At 41.4% G+C, this 15804-nt stretch overlaps 1 protein-coding gene across 3 annotated transcripts in view; it reads left to right on the forward strand.

Moving 5' to 3' along the window:
- The window catches only part of pknox2 (pbx/knotted 1 homeobox 2), a 100644-nt gene that overhangs the window by 73680 nt on the left and 11160 nt on the right, over positions 1-15804 (forward strand). For all 3 annotated transcript variants that reach the window (XM_037120555.1, XM_037120554.1, XM_037120557.1), the window contains one exon: positions 9745-9916. In XM_037120555.1, the coding sequence (XP_036976450.1) occupies positions 9745-9916 (172 nt within the window). The remainder of the gene's footprint in view (positions 1-9744; positions 9917-15804) is intronic.

Consider the following 15804-nt stretch of genomic DNA (forward strand, 5'->3'; position numbering starts at 1 on the left):
CCGACACACCACAAAAACTGCTCAGGAAGAACACAACAAAGACCGCGAGGCATTTACCGGGCCTCTGAATTCCCCAGGTCCAAATCTGATTGAGCATCTGTGGGAAGTGTGCTGGAACAAGTCTGAGGCCCCACCCCCCCCAATATACAGGACCCAAAGGATCAACTACAAATGTCCCGGTGCCAGACATCACAGGACACCCCCGGAGGTCTTATGACCATGCCTTGACAGGTCAGAGCTGTTTCGGCTGCACAAGGGGAACCTGCACTATATTAAGTAGGTGGCTTGAATGTTGTGTATGTGCTGTGCTCTTCAGCCAGAATTCCACACAGGCAACCATGGACCTGCATTGCTGGTTGTGGTTGGTGCTGGGAGAGATGTTGTATAAACCAAAGACGAGATGGAGCTTTTTGGTTCAGGGCGCCTCAGAGAAACAAAACCCCAAGTGAAGTTCAGGATCAGACATGAGAATGAAAAGGGGAGTTTGAAAAGTAGAGAAAGGGAGACAGGATTTATTCAGATAGTGCCGGGGGTTCTTTTGTGTGTGTGTGTGTGTCTGCGTGTGCATGTGTGTCTGTGTGTGTGTACAGTACGTGTATGTACCCCAACCCCATGCACAACCTTACACAGGGTGTGCTTCAGACATGTAGCCTGGGGAAACAGGGGCCTTGTCGGGAGCAAACGCAGCAGGACTCCACCACAAACTGGCTTCTAATATACGGGGGTACAGCAGGCCTGATTAGGCTGGCAAACAGTGGGGAGCAAAGAGAGAGAACTCGCACACACATTCACAGATCTACAAACCCCACCTCCAAATGCGCTGCATTTGCAGGTTCGGCATTTTTTTCATGGTCCTCAGAAAACCTGGTAACTCTAATTTTGGTGGAAGAGAGTTATTTCTGAGATTTTGAGATTGAAGATCATTCTTTGTTGGAGTAGCTGACTATTAGATTTAGCAACTGTTGGAGGTTTCAGTTGTGCAGATTTAGTAGATGGAGGTGCACATGTAACAGAATAATAGATGTTCAAATGCCTGTTTTTTTTCTGTGCTCTCTGTCCTTTGTCTCTGATATAGAGTACAAGATTTATTTATTATCCTATTACCTCACAGGTTTGTATAAGAAACTATTGATTGTAGTTACTTTAAGCTTCCGTTGAAGCTTATAAATTATATAAACAGATTAATAATTAGTTAGTAAATAGGTGAATTATTAAAAATAAAGCTGTTCCTCATATTGAAATGCAAAGGATGAGTTCAGGAGTTTCACCTCCTGAGGAAAGAAGCTGCTCTGTAGTCTGGTGATATGGCAGCAGATACTTCTGTATCTTTTGCCAGATGGAACCTGTAATATATGATGAGAACTTGGCAATGGAATCTAGCCTTCAAAAGTTTTTTTTTTTTTCTTTTTTTTTTTTTTTAAGAAATGAACCAATTGCTGTTAGCGAGGAGCATGACAGCTTCTCCGTGATGCTGATTCCCAGGAACCTAAAACAGTTCACCTGATCCACCTCAGCTCCACTGATGTAGACAAGGGTGTGTGTCTTTGCCTCCTTTTGTCTAAAATCAACAATTTGCTTCATGGTTTTGCTGATGTTGAGCCGTAAATTCCTCCCTGCGCACCGCTTTGCAAGATGGTTGATTTTCTCCCCCTGACAAGAACTGGTTTGCTGTAATCGGACCGATGATGGCGGTGTTGTGCACATGCGTCACAGTGGAGTTTTTCCTGATGTCTGGGAGTGCAGTCAGATGTGTGTGGCTGAGCAAACAGCCCTGGGATGCTCCGGTGTTGAGCATTGAAGGGAAGTGGTGCACCTGCCCATCTGAACTGTCTTGGGTCTGATCGTGAGAGGGAGCCACTGACTGCTGAATGTGCATGGTAGCACAACGTTTTTGCCCTGCAGAGGATGGTGAACTTGTCAGCAGCTAGTGGCTAATAACTTAAGAGTAAATGTTTAATATAAGTTTTAATCAGGCTTTACTTAAATCAAACAGTGTCATAAAGCTTTCTAACTGTACAGTAATATAGTAATAGTTGTAATAGTACTAATAGTTAACTACAGCAACTATTTAACTAAATCTGTACATCTTCTTCTCCCAAGAGGAACAGGAACTTAATGTACACACTTTGCTTCTATTGTCATACAACATTAAAGAACGGGGTCAGAACCCAACATGAGAGCTCGATTTGTTCACAACAATTAGCTTGATACGTTGACAGTGAGATAGACCACTCTGTTAATGTGCATGTTGGCTTGAATGTTTAGACTGAAATTTCATTCTTGACCTATGAGAAGCATCGACACAATAATCAGTACCAATAGCTTCAGCTTCAGAACAGGTACACATTTTTCACACAACAAGAGCAAGTATTTAAAAGCATGTCATGCTTTACCTTCATCAAGTGTAGTGGCCTCTTATCAAACACCAATATCAAGTTGCACCCCCTTTTTCCTCCTTAAGTCTCTGACTCACCTACCATAAAGCAGATGTCACTGGAGCCACCACGTCCCTCACCTTCATGTTTAAGTCATCACTTTCCCCCGCTGGCCTCTGATTCTCCGTTTTGGGCTTTTCGTTGGTGACCCAGCACGGCGCAGTGCTAGAGGGTGGGGACCGTGCTGACTCCACTCACTGGCCGTCCTGTAAATCGCTCTTTTATGGCCCTTGTAATGATCCCCCAGCCGGCAATCTCCACTCCGTCGCACTGCAGATAGAACCTGCCGCTTCTGGCAGCCGACATGGAGGGGGGGCTCATGATAGTTGCAGGAGGTAGTGGGAAACTGGAAAACACACATTGTGTGACCACGTACCAACCCACACACACACTAGCAGTCACATGCGGCTATGTTCGCGTTCATAAAAATGCATGCCTTTTCACACCCCATCTACCTTAATCCTGACTTCCTGTGTAAAGGTCATAGAAAGCGCCGAAGGGTAGTGTTTTTACGTCGCTCCAAGTTGGCGAGGTCCAACTGTGCACAATGGTATGCCGTCAAGGATAGATGTTTTCTCATGCAAACCCTGATTGCCTTGATAGCCTTAGCCTTTTACATCATTTATTCCAAAATCTGGCTGTTAGCCGCAGAGCAACATTGACAGGATGAGCTTACAATTCTCATAGAGCATCAACACTAAAGCAATTCTAACAAAAGAAGAAGAAATAATAATAATAATAATAATATTCAACATATTACAGTAAATTCAAAAGATGTTTTTTCCTAGCTTTTTGTCAGTGAAACATGTCTCAGTTGAGGTCATCAGTTTTGCAAAACACACCAAACCTAAAGATATATTATTTTCTCTAATTAAACAGCAAAATTATATATTTTTTGTTTAATTGTAGCAATTGCATTTTTAATGACCCCATACATCATGTTTAATATATGCTTGTCGATGCTTCTATAAATGAGCATTCATGAGATAAAATGAATTGCGAATATTATATAGAATATGCAAATGGTCCACATCAAGCTTTCACATTCTGTTGTCTTGATCAAGCCTTCACCCTGGGTGTTAACACATTGTTTAAAGATTTCAGTAACATTTCAGCTCACAAACGTCACAAATGAATTTTTCAGTTTTAATGTACTTCAGTTTTTCTGAATGTTGATTAGATTCAGAGTCATTAGAGAAGAATAGCTTTAAGAAGAGCAGCAACAGACAGAGCAGCTGACAAACAAGAGGGCTCACTTGGTAGATGTCTTGTTAGCTGTAAAGACTCAATTTGGACTGGATTAAAGATGCAGAATGTGAAACGCAACTACAAATTTAGCAGTCTAAATTCAGCGGAGAGGCTTGTTTACCATAGCAAGCTGCAATTCGATAAAATACAGATGAGTTTCCTTTTGTCACATGAAACTACGGTAAAATGATGTTACAAAACATCAGAGCAGAATATGCTGATTTTGAAACAAATTTAAACAAGCTGTGCTACGGTGAAAAAAAAGAAATCTGAGAATCTGAGTCTCATTTTTGATTGTGGCAACAAAAGCAAAGCATTATCCAAGTGTAGTCCTCAATACATTTTACAGAGCAGCACCAGAAGCATAATATTGCATGACTTGGGTGTCGCCATAATTATTCTTGACATATGAAAAAATATTTATTTAGTTATCATGATTTTCACATTACAACTACATACATGGCTGAATGATTTGGTGTTTGTTAGGATATATGTCAAAACCATCCAACCATTTTTTTTTTAGATTGAGTAAAAAAATGATCCTGTAAGTGCATGAGGAGATACAGTAACCTTTTGATCAAGTACTGTATGATGATATAGACAAGTTGTACATTGTGGGGATGTGTTATGTGTTGTTTTGTGTGGCTTTACATAATTATTGTGTGTGTTTAGTGTCATAGTAGATTGGCAGTGGTCAGTAACAACTGACCCATATGTGCAACCTTTCTGAAACTCTCTCTCTCCTAACAGCACATGGCCAGATTACATTAGGAGAGGAACCTTGACTCATTCCAAGCATGCAATATAACTTTGATCAGGCCATATGAAACAGTTATTGTCTTGGCTACAATAGCTCCTCTTCAGGCACTGGACTTTTCCCCCCTGATTTTAACATCATGTAAAAGTTGTTAATGCGGTAATGACAAGGGTTTTCTTGTAATCACAAGATGATTTTATGAATTAAGTTAGTGAGATAGAATGATGTGATGTCATGACCAGACATGTTTCTTATCAAAGGGAGACTTATTTGGTATATAGTAATAACGAGAAAATAAGGGCATAATAACATGGAAAGTAATTTGTTATACCATGAAGTGATCTTGTTAAAAAAACACATTTATTATAACAAGAAACAGAATAAATATTTTGTTGAATTACAGCAACATGTAGCATGATAATAATTTCCGATGTAATATCTTCTTTAGAAATATGCATATTCCTGTGGGTCAAAGAATATAATGCATCTTCTAATGAAAAAGGTGCTTGTCTCTTAAATGTTGTGTTAGGCAACAGTTCAATGCACAGCAGATCACCACCTTCATGACACAGTGTTTCTTGATGAGATATTTTCTTTCTGGGACATGTAGGCATTCTGTAATGATAGTTATTATCACCTTTAATTGGTGTATTTGCTTTGTTTTTAGCTTGGCTATTAAAGTTTTTTTTGTTTTGTTTTTTTCTGTCATGGTCACACAGTAGTCTATATATTTACCAGCCAATTAAAGTGTTATGTACTGTGTAGCTCTACCCACAATGCCCTTGGGTCCTCAGGCCCTTCGGTGCCACATCTCCTTGACAGCAGATATCTGTGAATAGATGTGTTAGTGTGTGATGCTTACAATCGACTCAAGGCTCAAACAACCTGTCATTTTGTTGATACTATGGTGGGCTGACGTGTCGTGTTCTCTCTTCTTTATAGACATTAACACCCCTAGTAAAAAAAGAAAAAAAAAAAAGTTAAATGTTCTCACCCTAGAATTAACCACTTTCTATAATGAAATAACACAAAAAACAAAGACTGAATGTGAGAATAAATAACTTGTTAAGACACCATCTGCAGTGTTGACAGTCACCCTGTTTGCTCTCAGTTATAGCCCCCTTCTTCCTCACCCCCACCCCAGTTCCTCCCCACCCCACCACAGGCAGACATTAAACAGACAAGGCAGAGGATCTCCACTCTGCACGTGACCCGCCTGTTTAGTATTCCTCCCACGTCTGGCTGAGGGAGCGACATTAAATTGGGATCAGGCAGATTAGAGTATAATATAGACGACTATTAAAGGCTGCAAATGAGAGCCATGGGTTAGAGCCAGAGCAGAGGACCCAGTCTGCCTCCTTGTCAGAGAAGCCCCCTGCAATACATACTCGTTGCACACATACATAGACACACATGCAGCAGCACAACAACAACACAATACAAATGTGACATCAAGTGGATCATTGTTAAGCAAACAGTTATCACTAAGCGCAAATATCAATTCTACAGTACACATTTATTCTATTCAATTTATTTAAAGGAGCAATTTGTAAGATATGTACAGAATGTTGGTCTGAAACATTCAACACATTATCCACAGAGTCTGAAGAAACAACAGTGCTGTCAGTATGTCGAAGACATCTATATACTATGTTACAGAAATGCCTTCCGAAGTTAGCATGCTAACCAGCTAGCTGCGGCATGTCCTATCTTGTCATACTACTGTGTCTGAAAAAAAAAAAAAAAATTGAAAATGAAAAAAAAATATTTAAAAAATCAGGCCAGAGCTCATTGGAACCAAAACCAAATAAGTTAATTGGGCACCCATATTATTGCAGTTGTCTCAGGGGTGAAAAAATCTCCACAAAGGTTCATTCTACATATTCAAAAACTTGAATCTGCTATCAGCATTGTCTTGTTGATGAAGGTTATCAGTCATCCAGGTCATGGTGATTTTAAGTGCTGCATCGTAGGCAACTGGACTTGATTCAGCTTCTTGAAGATGAAGAGGCTTCTCCAGTTCTAACTAACTGGAGGACATTTTTGAACTGTGTGAGAGTGTCCTTACACAGTTGGTAAGCACGTGTGAGCTTTGAGTTTCAGAGTCATTAGGGCCACTTGTGGGTCATCGACCCAACCGGCCTTCATGTGGGTTCCTATGGCTAGGTGATCCCAGGAGTTAATGGTTGTTAAGCTGTCTGGGGAGGGAACTCATTACAGCATTGTAGGAGGGTGATAAGTAATGTCGTAGGCCACCCCTTCTGTTCAAAGATGGCCTTTCCAATTTGACATAGATGAATTATTTTTCTCCTCTTTTAGCCGTCTGTTTTCTCTGGGCAGTATGTTTACATTGTTGTCCTAAATGGAATGATTTTTCTCCTTCAGATGTAAGTGGACAGCAGAGTCTTGACCTGAGGAGTTGGCCCTCCTATGTTGTGCATTTCGTTTACAGCTTAACAACCATTCACACCTGGCCTCACCTAGCCCTAACAGCCCACATGAAGGTGGGTTGGGTCAATGATCCCCAAGTGGCCCTAATGACTCTGAAAATCAGAGCTCACATACGTCCTAAACAACTCTGAAAGGACACTCCCACATGCAGTTTAAAAGCCTGCAACTCCACTCCAGTTGGTTAGAACTGAAGAAGCCTCTTGGATGAGCTGTGAAATGGTCTTCTTCCTGTATACCATGTACAGCTAAAGCCACTGGATGTGGAAATGATAAAATATGCCACCAGTAAGCAGCTTATACAGGGCTTATATGAAATATTGCCAAGAGACCTTATCATAATGCATTTGACAGGGGCATATTTTAAAATGTTTTCCTGGGTTTCCTTTAAGTCAAAGGTAACACACAGGGCAATGAACTCACGCAGAGTCTGGATCGAATAAGCTTATGGGGAGAGCAGGAATCACCAAAATAAAGCGTAGCAAAAAATATTCATCTTAGCCAAATGTTTTAATTCTCAGTCAGTTTCTCAGATTTTATTGCATTGGAGTTTTCTGTCTCCCTGACCATTATGACGGCAGCTATCTTCCAAGTGGAAATGCTCAATAATTCAGCATGTACTACATACAGCAGTGCAGTATGGCCCATTGCACAGTGAATCTGGGGGATCTTATGTGAGTGACATTCCCTGTGAAAGGCAGATGGTAACAATGTAGGTGACACTGAGAAGCCTTGTGCTGTCACTGGACCATATCCTATCCTCTAAAAGATCTTTTTTTGATCTCTAGCTGAACCTTGTCCGCATGTTCAGCATGTCCTTTAGGGAATGTCATGGAGCTGCCACGCTATTAACAGTACAGCGAGGGAGGGAGAGGGCTTTTGGAGTGGAGCTTGAATTCTTCTATTGGATTTTTCCATTTAGTGACTCTATTAAGAGTCCATTAAAGTGTCTTCGGTACAGAGACCATAGACAAAGTACTTCATGAGCAGCATGGACATACACCCAGGGCCCTGTAGTCAAGGGGGATCCTGAGCAATCAGGATTTTTTCAAAGTGGGAGGAAATATGTATGAAAGAAATCCAGGTAACTTGGTTTGGGGGCTGGATGGATGCTGGTTCAAGGCCCACTTTGATCATTCTAAAAGGAGTCTGGGCTGGTAGCTGGAGAGTTGCCAGTTCACCTCATGAGCACTGCCAAGGTGCCCATGAGCAAGGCATAGAACCCCTAACTGTGGTAACAAATTGTTTAAAAACATTGTATTGTTTTTGAACATGAAAATAACATCAAATTACCATTTCTCAGTGATGGTTATTATGAAGTGTGATCAGAATCTGTTTATAAGAGAGTAGCCTTACATGTTAAAGTAAAAAATGTGGGTTTGATTTGTAACATGAGCAATTCATTTGCTTGCTGAGTGGAAATAATGTCACTCTGATGTCAAGTGTCAAAAGAGAGAATCTTAAGTGTTGGCAAAGTTTAAGGAAGGAGTTGTTTGAAATGACACCGTGATGTTTTCCCAAACCAATCAAGTAGTTTTGGTGGCTTTATTTTGAAAGAGAGTTGCATTATTGCTTACTTGATGATGGAATTAATCCATGTTGTTTTTACTGCCATGTGAGGCCATATGTGACTATACGGGGATGGAAGAACAGAGCTTGCCTCCTCTTTCAGATCTACTCTACATTTCCCAGTGTTCATAAAGAGTGTATCTGGCACTTACTGTGAGTCAGAATGTTACTTTGTTGATGCAGGGGAGACTGCGGCTCAGGGGTAGAGCCAGTGTCTTGTAATCTGAAGGTTGCTGGTTTGATTCCCCTGGTCTATGTCAAAATGTCCTTGGGCAAGGTAGTGAATCTAAACTGCTTATGATGTGCAGCCATCTGTATATGAATCTATGTATGCATGTATGAATTATTACAAGTCACTCTGGACAAAGTTTAAATGCCCTAAAAGTAAATCCATGACCTCAATCTGTATTAGGTTACACATATACATACTGTTCTTTCCTGGTTGGTAGTAGGCAATGTTTTATTCATAAATAGTTTCTGTTTTAATTCTTGAAGATTACTAATGTAAATTGATCACTTGTATGTATAAATGTGAGTAAAACTTTGTACTAAAATAATCAGTTGAGTTGCATCACAATACATGGTGTGTGTTTGTTATTTGGACTTGTCATGTTAAGGCCCATTCAGACCAATTCACACCTCATACCTAAACTAAAAATTGGGAATAATGGGTTCCTGAGCACAGTAGTGCCATTGACATGTGTGTCTGAGAGGGCCATTTAGGTGGGCCAGTGTGTAATGCAGGGGTCCCTTTGCATATTTTTGTCCACGGCCCATGGTCATGATATTATAATCTGTAATGGAATAAGTAAGTATGGAAACATTTGCAATTTGTCTTCACCTATGAGAGAAAAGTGAAGGATTTGAATGATGACAATTTATTTTTCTACTTTCAGGTAAAAATCAATTGTAAAACTGGTACTATATTGCATTTATGGGTCTCTTTGACAAAGGTTACTGGTCAAACAATGTGAATGTCACATCACTTCAAGAAAGTTTAAGGTGTTTAATAGTAACAATTTCCACATAAACATAAAGAGCAGACTTAACACTTTTGGGGTTGCCCTTTAAAATCTTAAAATCAAGGACCAAGTGTTCTCTTGGCCTGATATTTTGCGTCCACATGCACAATCACAAAAGAAAAAAGATGGCTCATTATAAGTCCACATGCCCACCTTTAAATGATTGTGTTCACATCCATTCTCTGGGGCTGAGGAAAGGTTTTTTTGGGAAATGTATGAAATCACCAAATTTAAACACCCTCTCGCTCTCTCTCTTCCTCCCCAGACATCCATTGTTCCCCCTGCTGGCATTGTTGTTTGAGAAATGTGAGCAGGCCACGCAGGGATCTGAATGCATCACGTCGGCCAGCTTTGATGTGGACATTGAAAACTTTGTGCATCAGCAGGAGCGAGAACACAAGCCATTCTTCAGTGAAGATCCAGAGCTGGACAACTTGGTGAGCAAAGTGCTGTGATGTAATTGTGAACACAACATGGACTTTCATTTCAGGGAGTGGTTGCATTGTGGTATCCCTTCGATTATGTTTCAACCAATGCTGCAATATGAGTTGGTTAGTTTAGAGGACCTGCTCAATTAAATTCAAGAACAACGCTGTAGAAATGGCTGTTTGTCAGTTTGCAGTGCATGCCATCATTACTACTCCTAATCATTCCCTCCTCTTTCATGTAAACTTCCTCATCCTCCCCCTGCACTTCCCATCGCACAACAGCTAACAGTAATTGCAAATTAAGAGAAGGAGGATGCTGATCATGTTCACTGAGAAAAGCGGGGGAGGAGTTGAAGCCAGACAGAGACAAAGACAGAGACAAGATAAAAAAAAAGTGCACTCTTGCCATTACAGTACTTCGGACGGCAGGCTGACAAGTGCTGAACAGTCAATTAACCCTGCATCTGTGTGTTTTATGAGGCACTGGGTGCGGGCATCCCTCCCAGAGGGCACTAACTCTTCCACAAGGCAGTAATGTTACACTGGGCCTGACTGCCTGCGATGGGCAGAGAGTTACTGGTCCCTTGATTAAGTGAGCGCAGTTTAATTAGCTGATTTATCTCCTCCTTGGCCAAGCACTTTTCTGTCCATTCTGTTGACCTTGAGTTGCGACTTTGAGGGAGTGCATTCCACTCTGCAACGGAGTGGTGAAAAGCTAGGCTGTTGATGGTCAGATAACGGCTGACATGAAGAAAATATGGCTACTGTTCATTAACGTAAAGTTTTGAATCTTTTCCATAGTTTCAAACAAACAAGGCAAATATTAAAAATGGAAGATAGCCGGTGCACAACAGTGCTTCTCTTTATGGAAGCAGCCGGCACGGGGCAAACCGCAGTGGATTAAAAAATCAATATATTCAAGTGCACACCAGGATATGATTGAGACTACTTTTTATACAATTACAGGAAAAAAAAAAGAAAAAAAAAGTGAACTAAGCGTTTTGGATGTTGCTTCATCAGATTCGCTCTGTGCTTCATCTGTGTGTTTTATGAGCCACTCGGGGCTCCCTGTGCGAATCTGATGAAGCAATGTGTGAAACATGTAGATCGCTCCTTGTTGTTTTTATGTATTGTCACTGAGAGCCCCCAGCTGCATGGCGAAGTGTCCTTGAGCAAGAGTCTGAACCCCAAATTGCTCCTGGTGAGCAGTTGACTGGAAAAGCGCTAGAGAAAATCAAGTCTATATACCACTGCCCTATATCCTCCTCTCCTTTAGTCCCATATAGTCCTTTCCTCTCCGGCCATCTACTTTCCTCTCCCTTGCTCTTCTTGCCACCGTTACAGGTCTCTCCTTCTCATCTCTGTTCTCCAGTCATCTCCTCTCCCCTCCTCTCTCAGCCCAGTCTCCAGAAAGAAATGAGGCTGTTAAGAACTGATTCGTTCACATTTGTATGTGTCACAGGATATGAGTCATATTAACATATCAACAAAACTGATATTTCTTTTTGGATTTGAGAAGATTTAAACAATTCACAATTATTTTAATATTTTTAAGGAAAATAGATTTTATTCGGCACCTTTCTTCAAGCTCTGTAGAAAAAAAAATGTTATCAATATGGCCTTTGAGATGCAAAGTGTCAGTAGACACTTGTTATTGAAATAAGATGAAAAGCCTACCTTATATTCCTGCTGCACTGACAGTAGGATTACAAAATATCTATGGTTGGTCGTGGTCTATTGTTTCGGTTTTACCTTATTTAAAACTTGTTATGGGATAGGCGTTTATTCTTAACATTAAGGAACAACGTCTTTGAAAAAATATTGAAGCTGAAAGGTACACTTTCTAACTTTTTAGAGCTTTCAAAGGCAAAGTCTTCTTCAGTGACAGTGACACTGAAGAAGACCTTGAGACGCTGTCTAACGCTCTGAAAAGGTTATAAATGCACATTTGAATTTAGATTATTTGGTCTCTGTGGGGAGCAAAATCCAACATGTCAATCTTGTTAAAGCAGCATATACACTGTGCGATTTTAGAAATCTTGTTGTTCATTTCAGCTCATACTGCATGAGTAAATCACCTGCGATTTAAAGCCAGAGCTTGTGATTAATGTGCTCACACTGTATGGTCCAATTGTCAAGCCATGACCTGAGAGCTCACACTGTACATGTAAAAAAAAACAAAAAAAAACAGCCTGTCGGCCCCCGCGGACCATCCTGGCTATTGACAATTGTCAATAAAGATTAGTTAGAAAGCTCAGAGGCAGGTAGAAGCGTGCTGCCTTGATAATCTGTGCAATCCTGTGTGCCTCTTGTTTGTATTGAGAGGCACACATCCTTGTGATAGGAGGAGGAGGAAACATCAAAGAGGCACGCTTGCTGTTGCCACAGCTCAACCAACCTGGCCTCCATATTATCTGTCCATCGTCGTGTTGCTATGGCGCTTTCAGATGCTCTGTTTGCCAGTTGCATAGGTGCAGTAAGAAAAAAAAGGCACTGATGTTAGTTAATCAACTCGTGGCTCTGCCTCAAATTTGCGAGAGCCTGCATCGGCCGACCGAAATTTCATCCGACTGCCAAAGGCCGTTAGGGAGCAGATGATTGGTCCTCCCTGCGTTCTTGCCTCTTGAAATGATCATTTGCCGTGTACACTGCACAGCAAATGACGCCAAACAAGGCTGAATTTCCTACTCTTAAATGAGTTGTGCACATCAAACATTGGGTCAGAAACAGGCTGAAGTCATACAGTGGCTTAAGTCACCTATAATAAAGATTCCATTCTGCAGTAGAGAAAAGGGAAAGGTTTCCGTATGCGGCTGTGAGGTAGAAAACGATTATTACTGTTGATTATTTTGTTCATTATGTACTTGATTAATCAATTTCTCATGTGGTTTCTACAATAAAAGATGTCAATCAGTGTGTCTCAAGGCCTAAGATGACATACCCAGATGTATGATTTTGTCCTTAACGCAGTGATATTCAGTGTACTGAATAAAGCAACCAGAAAATGTTCACATCAGATCAGTCTTTCTCTCAGAAAGTGACAAATTGATCTTCAAAATAGGTAGAAATTAATTTAACAGTTGACATCTAATCGATACATTTTTGACAAAATAATTTGACAATTAAATGTAATTGTTGCAAAAAAAATCCATTGTCAAGTACATTTAGTATTACCCTGCTGGTGAAGCGCTTTTAACAAAATGTTCTGAACACACAAAACCATAAAACTAGACGTAACGTCTATTCAACCTCACTGTCATGTTACGTTGAAAAGAATCTGTTTTATTTGTTTAAATCTTGTAGCTCACCAAGCCCCTACAGACAGACAGTGAAGAAGCATCAAGTTTGACCTCTCAGAATTGCAGATTAGAGGCTCGATCGGTTGATTTCAGGCTTTGGGAGAGTGAAGGATGAAAGGATTACAGCCCCCCTGTATACTTGCACTCTGTATGCATTTGTGGAATAACCATTAAAATTGAATGTCACTCCCGGCTCATCAATAAAAGAAATCGCTGCACGCCCCCTCCTCTCATCACATCTCACCCTTTAAAAATCAGACCGTAAACACCTCATCTGACCTGTTTTGACTCTAACGGTGAGTTTACCAGCGTGCAAATAATGTGGCCAGACGTCCAGAGCCGATGTGGGTGATCATCTGTGCATCTGTATATTTTGCACCTCTTACTTCAACTTTAGTGAACAACCATGTACAAGGTCGCTAAACATTTGTGTTCGCTAGACTTTACCTGTTAAAAAAAAATCATCAAAATGGTGTCCTCTCCAGTATTGGTCTCCAGTTCAGCAGTAGAGATTTTGAAGGAGGCTCTGTAACCTTAGGCTGACTTGAATGCTGACAGGAAGATGGCTGTGTGTTGCTCTTCATGATACACATGACACATAGTACACATTTGAATGTATCCATGACTTTAAGACATGTTAAATGCCAACATTCAGTCTGTAACTGGGCTGCCACATACCTCAGTCTGACTGCTCAAAACACAACAACGACACAACACACACGCGTGCAATGTCCCATGTCGAAATGTGCTGTTTTAACTGGAGGACTATTAGGGGTGTGACGATACACTCAGCTCACGAGACGAGACGAGACGCGAGATTGGGTTCACGAGATCGAGACGAGACGAGATTTTAGGAAAACCACAATGACAAAATATATGACTGGACCAACAGACTTTTATTTTACTGAGTTGCACAAGCATTTTGAAATGTTTTATTATAACTTGCATGCACCAAGTATTAAAGGTAACAACATGCTGCAACTACACAGTCATGTTCTTTTAACTGTTAATAAACTTATTCTTTCACAAATTGAAACTAGAACTAAAATTCCCCACTGTATCTGTTTGCAATATTCGTGAGGATTGCAGTCTTTGTGTTGGCCACAGTGGTGGAATCTCCATCATTTGGTGTCATGTTCTGTTCAATCATGCTCTTAAGTGGCACAATGAGAGACACTGTGGGACTCCTCTCCTCACACAACACTGTGGTGGCTGTCTTCAAAGGATGCAGCAGCTTCACAAGGTCTTCAGCATCTCTGACATCGCAGCTGTCAAGTGTATCAATACTTCGGGCGTTTTGTCTTATCTCTGGGCTGGTGAGAGCTGCTGCTATGGCAGCTTGCTGCTCAAGGTAACGAGCCAGCATATCCAACGTGCTGTTCCATCGCGTAGTAACGTCCATGATTAACTTATGTGATGGTAATTGTAGCTGTTTCTGCTTGGACATTAACACCGCGGTAGCCGTTGAACTCCGATGAAAAAAAGCAGCCACACGTCTCACCCGCCCGAGCAAACGAGCAACGCGGGGAACACCGAGGCCAGCTTGGGTTGCAAGATTTATAGTGTGCGCGAAACACTTAATGTGCGGCTTCAATCCCGCCTCGCGCACGGCCACATCCATATTACGTGCATTGTCAGTAACAACAGCGATGCCGTGGTTGGGTTTTTTAAGCTCCCAGTCAGTAACAGCTGTCTGTAAAACCTCAGCTATGTTTGCCCCTGTGTGGGACTCGAAAAGTGGGCGAGTCTGTAGTACAACACTTTGTATTTCCCAGTCATTGTTGATTGTGTGGGCTGTAATTGTGATGTAGCTTTGCGTACCTCTCGATGTCCAGCCGTCCGTTGTTATGGCGATGCTTTCTGCATCTTTCAGGACCTGTACAACCTTGCTCTTGGACTCTTCATAGAGGTTCGGGATCACTGTGCGGGTAAAATGCGTGCGTGATGGGATGTTGTACTTCGGTTCTAGTGTGTGGATGAGTCGCCGAAATCCTTGATTTTCTACCACAGAAAATGGCCTCATATCTGCTGCGATAAAAACACCTATGTCTCTTGTTATTGTTGTGGCTCTGGCGCTTGACTGTGGAAGTTGAGGTCCGAATGCATTTGTCAGCGTCGTCTGGCCTGTTAGTGTTTTCTTCACAGGTGCAGAAGCTGATTTGAGTACCGAGCTGTGGTGGTGCTGCATATGACTCCGCATCGTGCTCGTATTACCCGCGGTGTACGGCATTATTTTCATACAATGTTTGCATATTGTCTGTGTTTTATCAGTCACTCTACTGCCATTTATCATTTCCGCCGGGTACCCAAAATGCTGCCAAACAGACGATTTAAAAGTGGCGGGGGCATCTTCAATGGTCATACCGGTATTTTCCAACGTCATTCTGGCTGCTTGCTGTTTCCCCTCCTTCTCCTCCTCTTCTTCTTTTCCTTCTCCTTCTTTAGGTTCTGGCAGGCTAGACGTAGCAAATGCGCATTACTTCCCCCACAGGTCACAAGTAGAAGCACAGCCAGTCAAAATTCTCTGGTAGAAGCAGAGCCAGCTTCTCTGGTAGAGGTACAGGGGTAGAGGTTTGCATAGCTCACAAATCTCGCGAG

This window comes from Acanthopagrus latus, chromosome 13, assembly GCF_904848185.1.
Source record: "Acanthopagrus latus isolate v.2019 chromosome 13, fAcaLat1.1, whole genome shotgun sequence".
NCBI lineage: Eukaryota > Metazoa > Chordata > Actinopteri > Spariformes > Sparidae > Acanthopagrus > Acanthopagrus latus.